We start from the raw sequence: 20,813 nt of genomic DNA, 5'->3' as shown, positions 1-20,813 counted from the left end.
AGACTGGACAAACAAAATCTGCCACATATATGCCTTGGAATACTATGCAGTCATAAAAAAGGATGAGTTCATGTCCTTTGCAGGGACATGGATGAAGCTGGAAACCATCATTCTCAGCAAACTAACATAAGAACAGAAAACAAAACCGCATATTCTCACTCATAAGTGGGAGTTGAACAATGAGAACACATCGACACAGGGAGGGGAACATCACACACCAGGGCCTTTCAGGGGGTGGGGGGCTAGTGGAGAGATAGCATTATGAGAAATATCTAATGTAGATGCCGGGTTGATGGGTGCAGCAAACCACCATGGCATGTGTATACCTATGTAACAAACCTGCACATTCTGCACATGTACCCCAGAACTTAAAGTATAATAATAAAAAAAAGAGCTATTATATAATGAGGTAGTGATTATAATGGACCTGTCTCATATGTATGGTGAATAGACAGGTCATAGAGTTGAAGTTCTTAAACTAAAAAAAAAAATAGCAGCCAGAAATATCCTCAAATTCTGTTCCTTCCCTTCCTTCCCCTATTCTAACTACAGTCTCCATTTGCACTCGTGTCCAGCTCCTTCCCTCAACCCTCTGGACCCCTAGGGTCACTCTGGGTTCCATCCCATCCTGTCTCATCAACATTCTTTCATGCAGTCATTCATCTGTCTATTGCTTACTGGCTCTTCAAGAATCAACTCAGATATCCACTCCTCAAGTAGTCTTCCCTGACTCTTCCCCACCCCAAAGGCATTTGGTGCCCCTATTGTATGTCCTCATTACATCCTCATAGTCATAGCACGTATCTCATTGTATACAATTTTCTGCTTATTTATCTGCTTTCCAATACGGTTCTTTATTTATTTATTCTGCAACTACTACTTTTTGAGCACCTACTATATTCCAGACACCATTCTGAGTGTTCTTAGTACTATATTCCAGGCACCTGTATACAGAAATATGCAAAATAGACAAAAATCCCCCCCTCTTCCTCCACCTTCTTCTTCTTCATTTTATTTTTAGAGACAGGGCCTTGCACTGTCACCCAGGCAGGAGTACAGTGGTGTGATCATAGCTCATTGCAGCCTCGAACTCCTTGTCTCAAGCAATCCTCCCACCTCAGCTTCCCAAAGTGCTGTGATTACAGGTGTGAGCCACTGTGCTCAGACAAGATCTCTTATTTTGTCTTATTGTGTTTCTTTTAAATCATATAATAAGTAAAAATATAATGCATCAGATGACAATGAGAACTATAATAGAAAATAAGCCAAGGAATAAGGATCAGGAGTGATCATATGAGGAGTAGGAGCTACTGTTTGCACCTTTAAATATGCTGGTCTGGAAAGTTTCACTAAGTGGGTGACATTTGAGTAAAGACCTAAAGGAGGTGAGGAAGAACGCTTGAAGATATCTGGGAGAAATGCATTCCAGGTGGAGGAAAGAGCAAATGCAAAAATTCTCAGCCAGGAGCACCACTGGAGTGTCTAAGTATCAGCAAGGAGGCCAGTGTGGCCCTATCATGATAAGCAAGGAGGAGTGTCTAGGAGGTAAGTTCAGAGACGCGGGTGTGGGTTAAAAGGATAACTCTGGTAACTCTGGTGTTACCGTGCTGAAAAGAAACCGAAGTGGGGCAAGGGCAGAATCAGGGCAACTAGTTGAGGGGCTATTGCAGTCATTCAAGTGAGAAGGGATAGTGACTCAAAGTAGAGTGGTGGCCATGGAGGTGGTGTGAAATGGTTGGATTGTTGATATATTTTGAAGGCATTGCTGAAATTACTTTTTTTGTTTGTTTGTTTGGTTGGTTGGTTGGGTTTTTTTTTTTTGAGACAGGGTCTCACTCTGTCACTCAGGCTGGAGTGCAGTGATGCAATCACGACTCACTGCAGCCTCAACCTTCTGGGCTCAAGCGATCCTCCCACCTCATCCTCCCGAGTAGCTGGGACCACAGGCACATGCCACTATATCCGGCTAATTTTTGTATTTTTTGTAGAGATGAGATCTTGCTATATTGTCCAGGCTGGTCTCAAACTCCAGAGCTCAAGCAATACACCCACCTCGGCCTCCCAAAGTGCTGGAATTACAGACATAAGCCACTGCACCTGACCCTGAAATTACTTTTGGATCAACTGATATAAGAGATAAATGTAAAGGATGATTCCACAGTTATTGTCCTTAGCAACTGGAAAGATGGAGTTAGTATCTCCTGAGATGGGGAAGAGTCATCTTAAGGAGAGAAAGAAATAAGCCAGGCACAGTGGTGCATGCCTATAGTCCAGCTTCTTGGGAGCATCTCTTGAGCCCAGGAGTTCAAGTCCAGCCTGAGGATATAGCAAGACTCCATCTCTAATCGAAGAAAGAAGAAGAAGAAGGAAGAAGAAGGAGGAATGAGGGAGGGAAGGGAAGGGAAGGGAAGGGAAGGGAAGGGAAGGGAAGGGAAGGGAAGGGAAGGAAGGGAGGGAAGGGAAGGAAGGGAGGGAAGGGAAGGAAGGGAAGGAAGGAGAACAAGGAAGAGAGAGAAGGAGGAGGAGGAGAAGAGGAGGTGGTGGTAGTTTAGGGGAAAATATCAGGAGTCTGGTTTTTGACAAGTTAATTTTGCAATGCCTATTAGACATCCTAAGAAGAATGCTGACTAAGCAATTGGATATAAAATACTGGGGAGGTCTAGGTTGGGGATATAGATATGTTTTGAGAACCCATTATGTACAAAACGTCATGCTTTGTACAGTGATGAAAGAAATATTAGACAAGCTCTATAGTCCAAGAATACTCTATTATTGTCTTTAACATTAGTCTGAACAACATATTTTAAATAAGTATTAAAAACTAACTGGATTGATTAATGTTTGCAGGATTTTCATAAATTTTAAAAGCCTTTTAAAAATATCTAGAAAAGCTAAAACAAAAGCTTTTTACTTCCTAAAGGTAGCAATTACTAGCAAGCATTTTACTGTAATACAATGAGAATAACTAAATTTCCCCAAAATGTCTATCAAGTAGTCGAGCTCCCTGCAGTTGCATGCACATTGAGTTCCAGTTCAAAAACTTCTCACTGAATCAAATAATCAAGTGAAGGAAAAAAAAAAAAAAAAAAGAAGTAGGTTCAGTGTTCGTTGGGATTAGGAGAAGATAAAGAGATGAATTTCCTGTCTCAGCAATTGGATTACTCAATTCACAGAATTTAAACACATTAATTAATGAACTGTTCTAACTGCAAGTCTCGAAGGCATTAGGTAAGACAAACAGACACCCAGGAAACACCCAGCAGAAGAATGTCCAGAAAGACCAGACCTGCCCAATACTGTCAGCTGAATTCTGGGAGACTCTCCAGGAGTTTGTCTCCTGGAGACAAGCAGCAAACCGAGGCAAAGTAACAAGCACAGGCTCTCATGATTGGTGGCTGGGTTAATCAGTGAGGTCCAGGGGCCACTTGCACCAAGATCACCCAGAGACCATGTTAAAATGCAAAATTTTAGCCCCTTTTCAGTTCTACTAAACCAGAATCCCTGAAGATGAATGAAATCCAGATGATTCAATCTACATTCCAGATTATTGTTAGGCACATTAAAGGTTGAAAATCACAGATCTAGTTACTATTATTTTAGAATATGTAATTTAGGCCAGGCGCAGTGGCTAGTGCCTGAAATCCCAGCATTTTGGAAGGCTGAGGTGGGCAGATTACTTGAGGTCAGGAGTTCGAGACCAGCCTGGTCAATATGGCTGAAACCCTGTCTCTACTAAAAATACAAAAATTAGCCAGCCATGGTGGCAGGCACCTGTAATCCCAGCTACTCAGGAGACTGAGGCAGAAGAATCACTTGAATCTGGGAGACGGAGGTTGCAGTGAGCCAAGCTCGTGCCACTGCATTCCAGCCTGCGCAACAGAGCGAGCCTTCATCTTAAAAAAAAAAAAAAAAAAAAGTGATTGGCCAGGCGTGGTGGCTCACACCTGTAATCCCAGCATTTTGGGAGGCCCAGGCGGGCAGATCACAAGGTCAGGAGATCGAGACCATCCCAGCCAACATGGTGAAACCTCGTCTCCACTAAAAACACAAAAATTAGCCGGGCATGGTGGAGGACACCTGTAGTCCCAGCTACTCGGGAGGCTGAGGCAGGAGAATCACTTGAACCTGGGAGGCAGAGGTTGCAGTGAGCTGAGATCGTACCACTGCACTCCAGCCTGGCAACAGAGCAAGACTCCATCTCAAAAATTAAAAAAAAGTAATTTAGAATGGCAAAATAGTATTTGTCATATTATGAATGAGTTACAAAGTTATCTACTTGGTTAACAGAGTTAATTTATTACGAAATTGATTTTTTTAATGATCAAGATAAGAGAGATGGACCGAAAATTGCTGGGTTCTTGGATCCATTTTGCTAAAACATTTTACTTAGAAGGATGTTTGCTGTTTCCTATAACAGTGTTGAAGAATCCTCCTTATCTGAGATCAAGTAATAAAGAAGAGAGAGAACTGGGTATAGAGGTGTCTAGAGCACCCTCTCTCTACTCGTGCCAGTAAAAAGCAAACCTGTAGTATTCATCTTTATATACACTCAGAGATGTAAATATGGAGAGATAGAGAGGAGCAAGCCACAAAGCCAATTATGCACCAAAGTTATACCATTAACCTATACAAATATTTCATAGGTTGTAGATGGTAGATTAATTGATAGCTGAGAGAAAGATAGTCAAACATATCTAATGCAGGAGTCCCCCTGTATCCAGGTGGGATACATTCCAAACCCCCCGGTGGATGCCTAAAATCATGGATAGTACAAACCCTACACACACTGTTTTTTTCTTTACATATATACTTATGATAAACTTTAATTTCTAAATTAGGCACAGTAAGAGATTAACAACAATAACTAATAATAAAATAAAACAATTATAACAATATACTGTAATAAAAATTACGTGAATGTAGTTTTTATCTCACAAAATATCATAAAATACTCAGACTGGATAACTGAAACTGTGAAAGTGAAACCACAGAGAAGGGGGGTCTACTATACTTACTTACACATTCCTCTTCAAACAGGGAGAGACATATGTATTCATGTATAGAAACCTGAATTCACATGCCCTTAGAAGAGTGGGTAGATAGGTGAAAAGGCCTTAACAAGTAGAGAAGGACATGGTGAACAGGTGAAGATTGAGTATTAAAAAAATACCAATAGAGTCTTCTGCATTCCATGATGAATAACTAATGAGATGGTCTAATAGAGTAACTAGCAAGCAAGGCTTCGTGTGTGAGTCAAAAGCTTACTAGAGCAAGTCATTTAGCTCTCCTCAAGGTTCACTGCCTTTGTCTGTAAAACCAAGGTAATATTAGCACCTTTCTCGGAGAGTTGGCATAAGGATTAAATGAAAAAAATATGGGGAAAAATGCTTAACACATAGTAGATACTCCATAAATGTTAACTATCATTATTAGCTATCAGAACTTTCTGGAGCAGATTGGAGACTAGAAAAGAGATGTGACTTAAGTGGTTGTGCATGCAACCCCACTATGACTTTAACTTACCGTGTAGTGTATTACTTTCATGATAAAAATAAATTCCTTCCCTATGATAGACAATGTACCTTCCTTGTATCTCTTGGCTGCAACATTCTAAATTTCTTATACTTCTAATATGGTACTTATTAAAAATTCCAGTTTGAGAAATATGTACTGAAAATCCCTACAATGCTTGTAAGCGAGAGGCACAATGAAACATAAAAATGTGAGTTAAACTAAAAAGGTCAAATCGAAAATCAGCTACTAAGCGTACGTACCAATAGACCGTAGAACAGATACTTAATGATAAATCATATATTTTAAGTTGGGTAATGCTATTTTAGAGATTTTCTTTCAGACTTTTCAAATGATGTTTCATATGTTTACATCTTAACTATAATTGAACCCCAAGAAGACAGTTAACACCCAATTATTTCTTTCCTATTTATTTATTTATTTATTTATTTATTTATTTATTTATTTTTGTGAGACAGGATCTTGCTGTGTTGCCTAGTCTGAAGTGCAGTGGTACAGTCATGGCTCACTACAATCTCAAACTCCTAGGCTCAAGGAATTCTCCCACCTCAGCCTCCCGAGTAGCTGGGACCACGGGTGCGCACTACCACACCTGGCTAATGTTTTTGGTTTTGGGTAAAATGAGGTCTCACTTTGTTGCCCAGGCTTGTCTCGAACTCCTGGGCTCAAGAAATTCTCCGGCCTTGTCCTCCCAAAGTGCTGAGATTACAGACATGTGCCACCATGCCTGGTCTCAATTATTTCTAAAAAGACCTCTATCGCAACTTTACCAAATGGCCCAAAGGAGTTCCCCATATTGTATGCAGTTCCATCTGGGTCGTAATGAGGATGTGCAGTTGCTCCATTCACAGCAATAAATTTGCTCCAATCTACCTGCAAATTTGAGACCATTGGAGATTTTTAATGGGCAGATCTCTACTTACATGCATAAATAGTAGAAATATCTAATGTTTTTAAAAATATGATATGAAAACTGCAATGTAAGCCCTAATTTCTTGCCTCTGAGAAATAAAAATTATTTTTCCCACTAAAAAAAAGAAATCAAGACTAAAAACAATAAACAAAAACCCATCACCACTACTAACAACAAAACTACCCTGAATAAATTTGCCTAATACCACAGGAAAATTCAAAAGAAGCATAAGAATTAAAATTAAAAACCTAGTCTAAAATTTTCTTTTTAATTAATATGTTACATGAAGGAAATACAGGTATAGACAACCTCCAGTCCAATACTAACCATAGCTAGGAAGAACAGCAACTAGCCAAAGTAGATCAGTACTATTCTATTTCTCCTTTACCCTAGCCTTCAGATGTTAGGGCTAAGGAAGGAGTTTAGAATTATATTTAAGGAAAACCAACCCAGAGGCCATCAGACCAGAGGGTAAAGGTGACCTGCATCATGAATAACTTTGTTTTTCTGTAGTTAAGGCTCCAATTTCTTCTTGATATATACTACTCTAAAAAGCATTTTGAATGGAAAGAAATGTTAGGATCTATTTTATTCATTTTTTTACCTGTACTTTACCTTTTCTGTCTTTTCCAGAGTTTCAATGTCCACTTTATTCATAAAGTTGGTCTCAGTGCAGAGGTAGTAATCACCCTTGTACCGCACATAGTTGACATTAGTGTTGTCAGTCATGGCTGAAACCAAACCCTAGAGTTATTTAAGTACCATGCTTACTGTAGCAGATGCTAAGCACACACTCAAAGGAAGAAAGCAATTCAACATCCTCTCACATATACAAAAAAAAATCTATTTTCAAGATTTATGTTTGTATAAATGGTATATATCATAATAGTTTAAATAATCATCACTCTCACCTGCAGCTTTACCAGGCAGCTCAAACCTGGACATGAAACGTTCAAAAACATTCTTGCATGGATCCGGGATAGCCAGTGTGCCAAATTCTGACATCACAATTCGGTTTTTAGCACTGTTGGCCTTATATGTATCACTCTGTAGAAACTTGCTCCTGTATGTCACTGTGCCCTTTGCCATCCTGAACTGGTGAAGCAGTGCCATCCCATCAAACCAATGATTGTACCTTCAAACAGGAGAAAATAAATAAATATTAGTAAGAAAACATGGGGTAAAAATGAGGGAAAGAGTGATAGATCTTCATTTCAAATATAAAGATAAGGAAATGGGACAGGTTCCCAGCACAACCTGATTAGTCAGAGAACTTGAAATTATGGGAGGATAGCATTTTGGGCATATCCTAGGTATAAAAGGAAAGAATAATTTGCATTCTCCTGACCCTTACCCCTGTCAAAAAAAAAAAAAAACAAAAACAAAAAAAACCCTCACATTTTAGAAAACCCCTATTGTGGTGAATCCTAAGAAAATTCTAACCTTTACTCCATGGCTAAGATAATAGCATGAGAGGATATGGGATGCCTGACATTTACCTAATCAGAATGAGTTCCAGGCCGGGCACAGTGGCTCACACCTGTAAGCCCAGCAATTTAGGAGGCTGAGGCAGGTGGATTGCTTGAGACTAGCCTGGGCAACATAGCAAAACCCCGTCTCATTAAAAATAAAAACAAAAAAAGGAAGAGTTCCTAAGCTTTTAGAAATAGTTATCTTCATATCTTATATGTATTAAAGTTTCCATTTACTCTAAAATTTTTCAACTTTATCAAGATTATGCTAAAGTAGACAAAGAAGATAACTGTCCTTCTTAATCATTTTTGTCCATATGATTACACCTTAGGAATGATCTACTTAAACAGTTAAACATTGAAAACTGTAAGGAAAAGTTTGTGGTTTCGCTTTTTAAATGGTTTCTTCTATGGTCTCTTCTTTCATATGCTTAACACATTGAATGCTTAATACCTTCAGTATGGATAAACAAAGCTAACATCATTGTCTTAAAAGGCAATGGTTCCTGAAAGCAGAGACTGGAAGAGATATTTGTACACCCATGTTCACAGCAGCATCATTCACAATAGCCAAAGGGTGGAAGCAACTCAAGTGTCCATCAGTGGTTGAATGCACGAACAAAATGTTTACACTGTAAGGGTTCAGAGCATGCTACGCCAAAATATGCCACTTTGACATACCGATTATTTTGAGTTAAAAGGTACTTGAAAAACAGCTGACGCATGAAGGGCACTCTGACCTTCTTTATTCCTTCCTGAAAGCAGGAATAAAACTCCCATGTGAAAGGTGCCCTCCCTGTACCAGAAGGAAGGAAGATATTTATATTACCAAAGGTAGGGAGTTGAGGCTGAGAAAATGAGAAAGATCTGTGCAAACGAACCCTGTTAAACTAACCTTTATCTTCATGGTCACTTTCACACAATTAACTGCCGTAGCCCAAACTCCTTTGTCTTGTCACATTTTCACCATTTACTACACTTTGTCCAACCTAGTACAAGCTTTCAGCCCTAACTTATTCTTTGGCTCTTCATTTTTCTTGGGGGAGGAGTGGTTCCAAGGTACATGTAAAACTTACTAAATAAAATTTGTATGTTTTTCTCTTGTTAATCTGTCCTATGTCCATTTAATTCTTGGGCTCAGCTGACCCTAAGAGGTAAGAGGGAAAATTTTGTCTCCCCCAAAACATATACTGGAATATTACTTATCCTTTAAAATGAAGGAAATCCTGTCACATGTTACAACATGAAGGAACCATTGAGGACATTATGTGATATGAAATACACCAGTCGTAAAAAGACAAATATTGTATGATTCTACTTATATAAGGTATTTAAAGTAGTCAAGTTCATAAAAACAGAAGGTAGAATGGTGGTTAATAGGAGGAAGGAGGAAGGAGAAATAAAGAATTGCTGCTTAATGAATACAGAGTTTCAATTTCACAAAATGAAAAAGTTCTAAAGATCTGTTTCATGACAAGATGAATATACTTAACACTACTTAACTGTAGTCTTAAAAATGGTTAGGATGGTAAATTTTATGCTATATGTATTTTACCAAAATTTTTTTAATTGCAGGAAAGAAAAAAGAAAAAGTCTTTAACCCAATGATTTGGGATGCCACTATTTTCAGATAACTAAATGTCCGTAAATTCCTGGGTTTACTTCTGGTCTTTCTAATCTATAGTGGTCCTTTCTTGCACCAATATCACAATGTTTTAATTGTAAAGGCTTTATGGTATATTTTAATATCTGGTAGGTCTAGTTGCTCCCTCTGAAAAAAAATTTTAGTGTTTTCTTGTCAATTCTTACATATTTACTGTGCTATATGAACTTTAGTATCAGTTGGTCCAACTTTCTTAAACAGCTTGTTGGAATTTTTATTAAGATTGTATTAGATTTATAAATTGACTCAGGGAGAACTGGGACATCTCTATGACGTTGAATCACTCTATTCAACAACAGGGGATGGTCTTTCCATTTATTCGAATTTATCTTCCAGGAGTGTTTTAAAGTTTGCACATTTCTAAATTCATTGCGAAGTATTTAATCTTCTTTGTTGCAATTGTAAATGAAGTTTCCCTACCATTATGTTCTCTGATTATTGTTTGCATACATGAAGGATATTATTTCAGTATGTTAATTGTATATCCTGTGACCTCACCTTTTATTGTTAAATTTAGTTTTATCATTGATTCTCTATGGTTTTCCAGGATTAATATGGTTATTATATTAATATGATAAAATAGTAATATTATATCATCTGCAAAAAGAGAATTTTACTTTACTAGTCCTTGTGCCTCTGATCAATGTCTTTCATCTAATTGCATTGCTTACATCTGGTACAATGTTGAACAGTAGTGAAGATACTGATCATTCTTTCCTGTGTCTGGACTTGAAGAAAATACTCATATATTTTCCAATGTAGTATTACTGCTTGTAGCACCAGGATATAATAGATAGCGAGTTATTTAAGATATTTATAATATATATATTATAAACATATACCAAGATATATATACATTAAGAAACACATACATATAAAATCATATTTAGAAACTATCCAACAAACCCTATTTTCTTTTTTTTTTTTGAGACAGAGTCTCACTCTGTAGCCCAGGTTGCAGTGCAGTGGCACAATCTTGCTCTTGCAACCTCCGCCTCCCAGGTTACAAGCGATTCTCCTGCCTCAGCCTCCTGAGTAGCTGGGATCACAAGCACGTGCCACCACACCCAGCTAATTTTTTGTATTTTTAGTAGATACGGGGTTTCACCATGTTAGCCAGGATGGTCCTGATCTCCTGACCTCGTGATCTGCCCACCTCGGCCTCCCAAATTGCAGGGATTACAGGTGTGAGCCACTGTGCCCAGCCAAAACCTATTTTCTTAAGCAATTTTTAGGAAGAGTGGATGTTTAATTTTCACAAAAGCTTTTTCAACGTCTATGGAGATAATTCTGTGATTATTTTTCCTGGAACTTATTAATATGGTGTATTTGTATTGTATTAATGAATTCACTCATAACAAACCTACCTTGTATTCTTGAAATTAATCCCATCTGCTCATAGTTAATTTTATTTTTTAATGTGGTATTGAATTCTGTTTCTTAACAAAATATTTATTAGTGCTATAATAGTATTATATATTTTGTACTTTTTTTAAGAGACAGGATCTTGTTCTGTGGCCCAGGCTGGAGTGCAGTGGCACTGTCATAGCTCACTGCATCCTCAATTGTGGGCTGAAGTGATCCTCCCGCCTCAGCCTCCCAAGAAAGCTGGGACTACAGGGACATGCCACCACACTTGGCTACTTTTTTATTTTTTTGTAAAGATGGAGTCTCACTATGTTGCCCAGGCTAATCTCGAGCTCCAGGCCTCAAGAAATCCTCCTGCCTCAGCATCCTAAAGTGCTAGGATTACAGGTGTAAGCCACAATATTTGGCCTATTTTGTACTTTATCATGGATATTCATAAATAATATTAGTCTGCAGTTTACTTTTTTCCATGATCTTTGTCATATTTAGATATTAACATGATACTTCCTTTATAAAAACAATTGGGAAGTTTCCTTCGTTTTTGATGCTCTGAAATAATTTATAAAGTATTGGGATTATCTCACATTTGAAGGTTTGGTAGAATTCATCTGTGAAATAATCTGGGCCTGGTAATTTTTTTGAGAAATATTTCCGTAACAAGGTTCCTATTTCTTTTTTTTTTTTTTTTCTTTTTTTTTTTTTTTTGTATTATTATACTTTGAGTTCTAGGGTACATGTGCATAACGTGCAGGTTTGTTACATATGCATACTTGTGCCATGTTGGTGTGCTGCAGCCATCAACTCGTCAGCACCCATCAACTCTTCATTTACATCAGGTATAACTCCCAATGCAATCCCTCCCCCCTCCCCCCCCAATGATAGGCCCCAGTGTGTGATGTTCCCCAGAAACTGGTCTACTTAAAACTTCCCTCTCTAAGGCCGGGTGCGATGGCTCATGCCTGTAATCCCAGCACTTTGGGAGGCCAAGGTGGGCGGATCATGAGGTCAGGAGATCAAGACCATCCTGGTTAACACGGTGAAACCCATCTCTACTAAGAACACAAAAAAATTTAACCAGGTGTGGTGGCAGGCACCTGTAGTCCCAGCTACTCGGTAGGCGGAGCTTGCAGTGAGCCAAGATTGCACCACTGTACTCCAGCCTGGGCGACAGAGCGAGACTCCCTCTCAAAAATAAAAAATAAAATAAAAGTAATAGAAATAGAAAAAATTGAAAAATAAAAAACTTCCCTCTCTATCAATTTTGTTTAATTCTTTTTCTTTTTCTTTTTATAGAGACATGGTCTGGCTATGTTGCCCAGACTGGTCTCGAACTCCTTTCCTCAAGCAATCCTCCTGCCTCACCCTCCCAAAATGCTAAGGTTATCCTGCCTTGGCCTCCCAAAGTGCTGGGATTACAGGCATGAGCCACCACACCTGGCCTCCATCAATTTTGGTAATCTGCTTTCCCTATAGAATTATCCATTTTATCAAGGCTTTCAAATGTATTTGCATAAAGGCCTTCAAAGTCTCTTGTAATTAATTTTTTTCTGTTTCAATTATTTCTTCTCCATTGTCATTTCATACTTTGTATATTCGTGCCTTTTCCCTTTATCTTCTTCATCATGTTAACTAATGGTTTGTCTACTTTGGTAGTATTTTTCAAAAAAAGTTACAATAATTTCAAGAATTTTTGCTACTTAATATATTTCAATTTGTTAGATTCTATCTCAAGAGATCCTGTCATTCCATGCATTCATTTATTCAAGTCAACATATGCTTGAGTCCCTACTATCTGCCAGGCATTGTGCCAAAGTCAGCACTTACAGGCACATAAATAACGGATACAAAGTGATTGCTGCTACAAGGGAGAAACTTAAAACAAAACAAAACGAAACAAAAAAGCTATTCATGCAGAGAAGGAGCAATAGGATGGAAAGCTGGGGAAATCAGGAAAAGGTCAACAAGAAAGGCAACATTTGACTGGTTCTTTATGTATGTCTGCCAATTGTAGAGGGGACAAGGGCAGAGGTGATGGGAAGGGGGAAGCGTCAAAAGACATACAGTATCTTAGAGGAACAGCCAGTTGAGGGGGTAGCATGTGGGTGGAGCTGTCAGTGGCAGGTGATAATGTTGGAGAAACAGGTCAGCCCACATCACCAGCACTTAGACTAAGGCTTAATGACCTTCACCAGGCAAGTGTGAAGTTGTGAAACAGGAGAGTGAAACTGTGTGACTGGCATCTTGGAACAGAAAGAACAGCATGCAGACTGAAGAAGCCAACGAGAAGCCCAGGCAATAATTCAAGCAAGAGAAGATAAGCACCTAAACTGAAGCAGCACCAGTGAGCAAAGGACAAACTCCAGAAACAAGTCAGAGATGACTGATAGGATGTAGGCAGCAACAAAAGGAGAGGGTCCAAAAAGTCAGGCCTGAATGACTGGCTGCCTGGTGATACTTTAACCGGGATGGAGAAGACATGAAGAACAAGTACTGCGGAAAAGTCAATGGCTCAGTTTTGAGAGTCTGAGCTATTTGTAGAACACCAGAGTATAGATGTTCCACAGCCAGTTGGCAAAACACAGGTCTAGAGCCCAAGAGCTGGGGGCGGGGTGGGAGATCCATGTTTGACAGTATCTAGGTATAAGCTTGCCAATGGGATAACTGCCATCTACCGAGCACTTACTACATGCCAGGTATTGTGCTAAGCACTTTGCTACATCCCTTATACATATATTCTCCCTTCACATTGACCCTGCAAGGGAATATTTTTCCCAATTTACAGATGTGGAAACCAAGGTTCAGAGGAATATGCCCACAGTCTCAGGGCTGCTCAGTGACAGAACAAGGGTTTGAATTCAGTGATGACACTAACTCCTGGGCTCTACAGCATCCCAAAAGGTAAGGTGAGCTCTAAGAGTTATTTGGCAGAGAAGGAAATGGGAGAGATGATGATGCATCAAGGTTTCAGAGAAGAGGAAGAGGGCTGCGTCCTCTGATCAGGAGCAAAGCAAAACTTGAATTTGCTGAGTACTAAGACAAATCCATGGGAATGAAGTATGTGTAGGCATTGTATTAAGTGTTACAAAATAATCTAGAGGTGATTTAAAAGATAAAGGAGGACGTATGTAGGTTAAAAGCGAATATATGCATTTTATATAAAAGACTGCAGCATACTTGGATTCTGGTGGGACGAAGTGTGGGGGTGGGAAGAGGGAAGCTGAAGGAGTTCAAATGCAGCTGCCCCACAAGTCATTCCTTCCTATGAAGTAGGCCAGCTTATCTGCTGAGGGTGAAAGGGACAGGGAGAATGAAGGAGGCCTCAGGAAAGGGTCAGAGACTTGCGGCAGACCCTGTGAGAAGCTGGAAACAACACTGACTGCTAAAGATTCCTGGCAGCACCAAGCACTCAGCTAGGACTGGAAATCATCATTTCGTAATCGAATCAATCAGCAAGGTTGTGTGATTTGCTCTAGACCTGCTCAGCAGGCCTGGGCCACGAGCAGGGGAAACCAAGGATGGGCCAATCTAGGACTGAAAATAATCAGAGGAGAGGCAGTGACCACCAGGGCAAAGGAAGTGAGCGTGGTGTTCAAAGTGCTTGAAGTGACTGACGGTAAAGTCTGGGCCAAGGAGAAGAAATTAAGAGACAGTGGATAAGCCTTAAGATGGTAGAGGACAGGAAGGAAAGGAGAACTTGATGGAATGAAAAAATAAGTTTAACGGAATGTAGGACTGTGAAAACTGGGGTTTTGAGCAGAGTAGAGTTTCAGAGTTCAAGATTTCAGGGGTGGGGAAATTCTGTAGAGTAAGTTCCAAGTGTGGCCTCGGCATGTGGCCTTGTCGAAGTGGCACAGAGGGGGACAATCATTACAGTGGGGACAGTCCAGGAACTGGGAGCCTAGACTATGGATCCTGAAGTCCTGTCTAGAGAAGAGTAGAGACTAAAGGTGCTGACGCTATTTAATATTCTGCCCAGATTCATGTAACTGTATTCTTTTTACTTTTGTTTAATTTTTATTTTTTGTAGAGATGGAGTCTTGCTATGTTGCCCAGGCTAGCCTCAAACTCCTGGCCTCAAGCCATCCTCCTGCCTTGGCCTCCCAAAGCACTGGGATTATAGGTGTGATAAACCACACCCAGTCTTCACATAATTTTAAAAACTAGTATGTCTTCAATTAAATCACTGATGAAAACAATTTAATTGAAGATACGCCTTTGGCATGTCATCACTGTGTCTGCGTGCTGACATGAATATGTTAAATGGCATCTAACAGAGTGACCAGAGCTTCACATGTGAGCACAGCTATTCTTATCCACAGGTGAAGGGTTACACTGCCCTTCCCTAGGTCACTGCCTCTCCCTGTAGGTCCTGTCTTGGGAGCCAACCACTAAACTGAGTGTCTGTCTCCCTTTGACCTGAAGATATCTGTCCAAGGGGAAGGCAAGACTTTGTTCCAGCTATAAATGCCCATCACTGACTCTGAAGAAACTGATTTGAGGACAAAGTAGACACTTGTGAGGGCCAGCCATGCCATCCACTTGTCCCACAAAGATTCTTATCTTCAAAGAGGCCTGTGGGGCAAGCCTGGACCCTGAATGGTTCTGCTACTTAGTTTGAACAATATATTACAGCGTCTCCTTCTGCAGCAGGTGAAATACCATATACCCTCTGTAAGAGGCTGTTTATTCTCTGGGAGTTGGATTAGAAGTTTCTCCTCCTCCTCCCCTTTGCCCTCCTTCTCTTCTACTTCTTCTTGCCTCATAGCCTTTTTTTAAACATCCCTAGTTCTTGGTCTGTTTCCAACAACAGACCATGAGAGACAGAAGGACCATGATCAAATTCCAACCAGGCTCAGAGGAAAGGGTATGGTGATTTACCAAACAGAAACTAGAACGGTGGTTGCCAGGGGTTAGAGGAAGGGAAGAATGGGAAATTAGTGTTCAGTGGATACAGGGTTTCAGTTTTGCAAGGTAAAATGAGTTCTGTGAATGGATGGTAGCACAACCGTATGAATCTACTTAATGCCATTGAATTCTACATATAAAAATGGTTAAGATGGTAAATTGTATGTTATCTATATTTTACTACAATTTTTTTTTAAAAAACAGTAATTCCTGGAATTCATCTAGCCATTAAAAATAATGATCGTTCAGACTTGGTAGCAACATGAACAAAAAGGCTTATGATAGTGTGAAGTTTTATTACAGCGGGGCAAATAATACTACATATAATTGTAATTACTTAAAATAAATCTATAGAAATAGTGGGAAGACTGGCAGGAAATACATCAAAGTGCTAAAGAAGGATCTGTCAGGTGGTACATGCTTCCCCCAGCCTCCCTTTTCTATATTTTAAAAAGTTTTATATGGGTAAAACTTTTATAATAAAAAATTGTTTCTACTATTTAAAAATGTTTAAAACAAAGCAGATTCCTTCCTGGCCATAGAGGTTTTGTCACATAGTTTCACGTCCCTAGTAGACACTGAGGAAATTTATACTGAAGAGTTATTGGTTTTTCATTTTTTTTTAACATTTTATGTCATTTATTAATGCAGTATACATTAGATCTAAAATCTGCAGTTTCTAAGCACACCATGTTCAGATCTTTCAGATCCTTCTGCAGTTTTAGGTTATTTCTACAGAGGTACCTTTAAATGAATGAATAACACATTCTATAATTCCTGAAAATATAGTACAGAGTGAAATGACTTAAATATAATTTAGGCACATATTGATCATGAAAATAGGTTATCTCTCAATACAATACTTCTCTGTCTTGGTAAAAATAAGAAAAAGAAAATAATTCATTTCTGAAGTTGCTTTCCTTCACTTGTAAGGGTCTGATCTCCTCCCACTATGCACATGTACCCTTTACTGTTAAGGAAAGCTTTGCATATGTAGATATAGAAGAATGAGTTACGTAAATACTAAAGATATGTCATTCTCCCAAAGGAGACACAGGTGGTTTTCAAGGATTCCTTGCCTCATGTTGATGAGTCTGTAGAATTCAGAACCCATTTGGACACAGATAATATCCCTTCTCTTGGGGTAGAAATAAGGACACCAGGTCACTAGTAGGGAGGTACAGGCCCCTCTTCTGCTGCTGCAGAGAGATAATGACTGAAGAAAATTGGGCTAAAATTTGTTTAAAAAAAAAAAAAAAAAAATATATATATATATATATATATATATACACACACACATATATGTAAAATAATCACAGGTGCTGACTGATTGGTATTACATCTTAGAGCAGCCAAATGCCTTTATTTTTACTTTACATATATTTTTTGGTGGCTGTAATCAAATGTGTGTTTAAAATTCCTCATTCGGCCGGGCGCGGTGGCTCAAGCCTGTAATCCCAGCACTTTGGGAGGCCGAGACGGGCGGATCACGAGGTCAGGAGATCGAGACCATCCTGGTTAACACAGTGAAACCTCGTCTCTACTAAAAAAAAATACAAAAAACTAGCCGGGCGAGGTGGCGGGCGCCTGTAGTCCCAGCTACTCGGGAGGCTGAGGCAGGAGAATGGCGTAGACCCGGGAGGCGGAGCTTGCAGTGAGCCGAGATCCGGCCACTGCACTCCAGCCTGGGCGACAGAGCGAGACTCCGTCTCCAAAAAAAAAAAAAAAAATTCCTCATTCCTGGGCTGGGCACAGTGGCTCACACCTGTAATCTCAGCACTTTGGGAGGCCAAGGCGGGCGGATCACAAGGTCAGGAGATTGAGACCATCCTGGCTAACATGGTGAAACCCGTCTCTACTAAAAATGCACAAAATTAGCTGGCCATGGTGGCGGGCACCTGTAGTCCCAGCTACTCGGGAGGCTGAGGCAGGAGAATGGCATGAACCCGGGAGGCAGAGCTTGCAGTGAGCCAAGATCGCGCCACTGCACTCCAGCCTGGGCGACAGAGTGAGACTCCGTCTCAAAAAAAAAAAAAAAAAAAATTCTCATTCCCCACTGTAGGGTTCTAACTGCAATTATATTACATTGCCTTTTAGCAGACAACTCTACCATATTCATTCATATAAGCTTTGATTGCAGTAGCTCTGGATTTAGTATTTATTTCTAAGCTGGCCCTATGTAAGCTATTTGGTGTTTGAATTAAATGAATATTAATGATGCACCTTGGTTTTTCGGTTTTGAAGTATCTTCCTATGCTTGTGATGATTGTGTCAGAAAACTAGGCTAATAGTGTAAATAGATAGAATTGCTTGGTCTGGTGTTGAGTGGAACTTGCCTAGAATGAAATTCTGAGAAATTCTCATTTATAAGTGTTGTAGTGATAGGTAAGTTCTTCCTCCATTCGGAGTTCCACTGTACCTTTGGAATGACAGTGATGCACAACGATGTCTTTCTTTCCACTCTGTGTCAATCAGTAAGAATTGGATATTACTTTAATTTAGCTATTGTTTTCCCCTAAAAAGTAAACCTTATGAAAATGAACCTGAAAAGAGTCTTAGGGAATCTGATCTCACCATATTCATATGTTGTGACAGGTATTTAAAGAGGGGAGGCATCACTAAAGCTATTTATGAACCTGAACAACCTTTTCCACGTTTTCATAAAGTTTTAACAATTTAAATATCAATACTGCATCTAGATATTCAATAAATATAATTGCATATGTTGTGCTTTCCATAAATTAAAATCCTCAAATGCATCTCAAACCAGGATGGTATTTCCACATCATGCCTATTTAAAAACAAATAGATGCTATTCCTGGTCATAAAGCCAGGTAAACCCCTCTACCCCATTCAAAAGGCAGAAATATCTATTTTCCTTACATCTATTAAATGAGTGCTTTTCTGTTAAAAATCAGAATATGAAAAAAAGTCAGTTTTTCCCTTATGCACTGCTGAGAACAAGCATAATCCTCTAAACATTTTTTTTTTTAATTTCCTTACAGTGTTATTTCTTCTAGACAACTGAGTGGGTGGAGAAAGAAAAGTGATAAGGAAAACACTTTCATCTTGTACATCTTCCTCCAGTCCCTAAAATTCTCATCTGACACTTTGTGACATGTGTAGTGGTGTCAGCATCTCTTCAAATATAGCTCCCTTCAGCTTGGACCCTCTCAGGTTGGCTTCTTGAAGATCACACCCAGACAGATCACAGTTCTCTAAATCAGTTCCTGCCAGAGTTGCTCCTCTGAGGTTACAGTTCTTCACTTTGCATTTTTTAATGTAGCCCTCTCAGGTTAATTCCTGTCATCTGACTTCCCTCCATATCCATACCTTTCAGATTAGCACCTTCTAAATTGGCTTTAAGACCGGAAGGATCCTCAAAATTACACAGTTTCAGGGATGCTCCTTTTGCATTAGAACAGAGCATCTTGATTCCCTAGAGATTTGCACAATCTAGCACTGATCCAGAGAGATCAACTCGTTCAAGATTTGCACAGCAAAGATTTGTACGTGCAAGATTACAGCGGCTTAAATTGGCCATTTTGAAGTTAATGTATTGAAGGTCCAAACGAGAAAGATCAGCACCACTGAAGTTCAAACCCTGGCATCGCAGTTCTGACTTGGTTGGAGTTGCTAGCAGAAATCAGACAAATTCCTTTCGGGATATTGGTGAATGATCCTCCAGTGGTTGAGAATTCTTTATTGCCACTCCTAGGTGTTCAATCAATGAGTCAATACCAAAAAATCTTGCTTCTTCTAACACACCCAATAAATTAATGCCATCATTTACAATGAGCTGTCCATGACGCAAGTAGTTCAAAATGGGTTCAAAGTACTCAGGACTTCGGTCAATTAAGAAAGCTCCTCTATGATCTTGCTAATTTCCCTAGACACCTTTGTCCTCAAACATGTGGGCCAGCATACCGTCAGGTTCTTTATTCACTAAAGTGCTCCGTGTAGTTGTAAAGTACCACCCTCCAACATTTAATGTCAGCCAGTCTGTGTGGAATCCTAACAATCCTTCAGGAGGCTTAGAATCTGTCTGAGGATCAATAAATGGCTCTCCTTCACAAACAAACAAAACATCATCATCCCTGATCAAAGCAATATCATCAATCAGTCTACCTTTTCCATTGTACACACTGGTGGCTTTTATGCCGAGTTTACTGCTGGCCGCAGAAAGCAAATCAGATAAAGTTCCATATACAGCAACCATCTTTCTATTCTTGGGGCTGCCGTTCAGGAACAGGGTCACCCGCCTCATTGAGCTGCCCCTGCTGGGTCCTGAGTGAGCCGCCACCCTTCCACCTGGTCCTCCTCCCACCTTTTTCTCCTCCTGCCCTTCCCCTCCCTCCACCCACTCGGATTCGCCTCCCTTCGCCACCTTCCTGCCCTTGGGGACACACCACACACACGCACTCTGCCCCAAACCCAGGGCTCGACCAGTCCTCCTTCCCACCCCGCCCCGAGGCTCCTCAGCCTGCCTGAGTTTTTCATTTATTGACATCTATTTATTGAATGCTATTTAGGTGCAGACCACTGTTACAGGTAGTGGGGATATAGGATGAACTAGAAAAAAAGATCTCTACCCTCATCAAATTACATTCCGATGGGGGAACAGAGCTTAACACTCAAATAACAAACAAAAAAATACCAGACACTGATAACACTGTGTAGATAATTAAAATAGGTAATGTAATCAATACAGTCAGCCCTCCATACCCATAGACTCCACATCTGTGGATTCAACCAAACTCTTGAGTCAAAAATATTGTGGGAAAAAAAAGCCACAAAGTTCTGCAAAGCAAAACTTGAATGTGCTGAGTACTAAGACAAATCCATGGGAATGAAGTATGTGTAGGCATTGTATTAAGTATTATAAAATAATCTAGAGATTATTTAAAAGATATGGGAGGACATGTGTAGGTTAAAAGCAAATATATGCATTTTATATAAG

At 39.6% G+C, this 20,813-nt stretch overlaps 1 protein-coding gene and 1 pseudogene across 6 annotated transcripts in view; both read right to left on the bottom strand.

Moving 5' to 3' along the window:
• Window positions 1-20,813, bottom strand: part of BCO2 (beta-carotene oxygenase 2) — a 45,853-nt gene that overhangs the window by 20,192 nt on the left and 4,848 nt on the right. For all 6 annotated transcript variants that reach the window (XM_077964277.1, XM_028833968.2, XM_077964278.1 and 3 more), the window contains 3 exons: window positions 7,357-7,580; window positions 7,061-7,176; window positions 6,303-6,405 (listed from right to left, as the gene is read on the bottom strand). In XM_077964277.1, coding sequence (XP_077820403.1) covers window positions 6,303-6,405; window positions 7,061-7,176; window positions 7,357-7,580 — 443 coding nt within the window. The remainder of the gene's footprint in view (window positions 1-6,302; window positions 6,406-7,060; window positions 7,177-7,356; window positions 7,581-20,813) is intronic.
• Window positions 18,831-20,505, bottom strand: LOC711727 (BTB/POZ domain-containing protein KCTD9 pseudogene; annotated as a pseudogene).

This window comes from Macaca mulatta, chromosome 14, assembly GCF_049350105.2.
Source record: "Macaca mulatta isolate MMU2019108-1 chromosome 14, T2T-MMU8v2.0, whole genome shotgun sequence".
Classification (NCBI taxonomy): domain Eukaryota; kingdom Metazoa; phylum Chordata; class Mammalia; order Primates; family Cercopithecidae; genus Macaca; species Macaca mulatta.
Note: the sequence above shows the minus strand (reverse complement) of the source record. Positions and strands in the feature narration are given on the sequence as shown.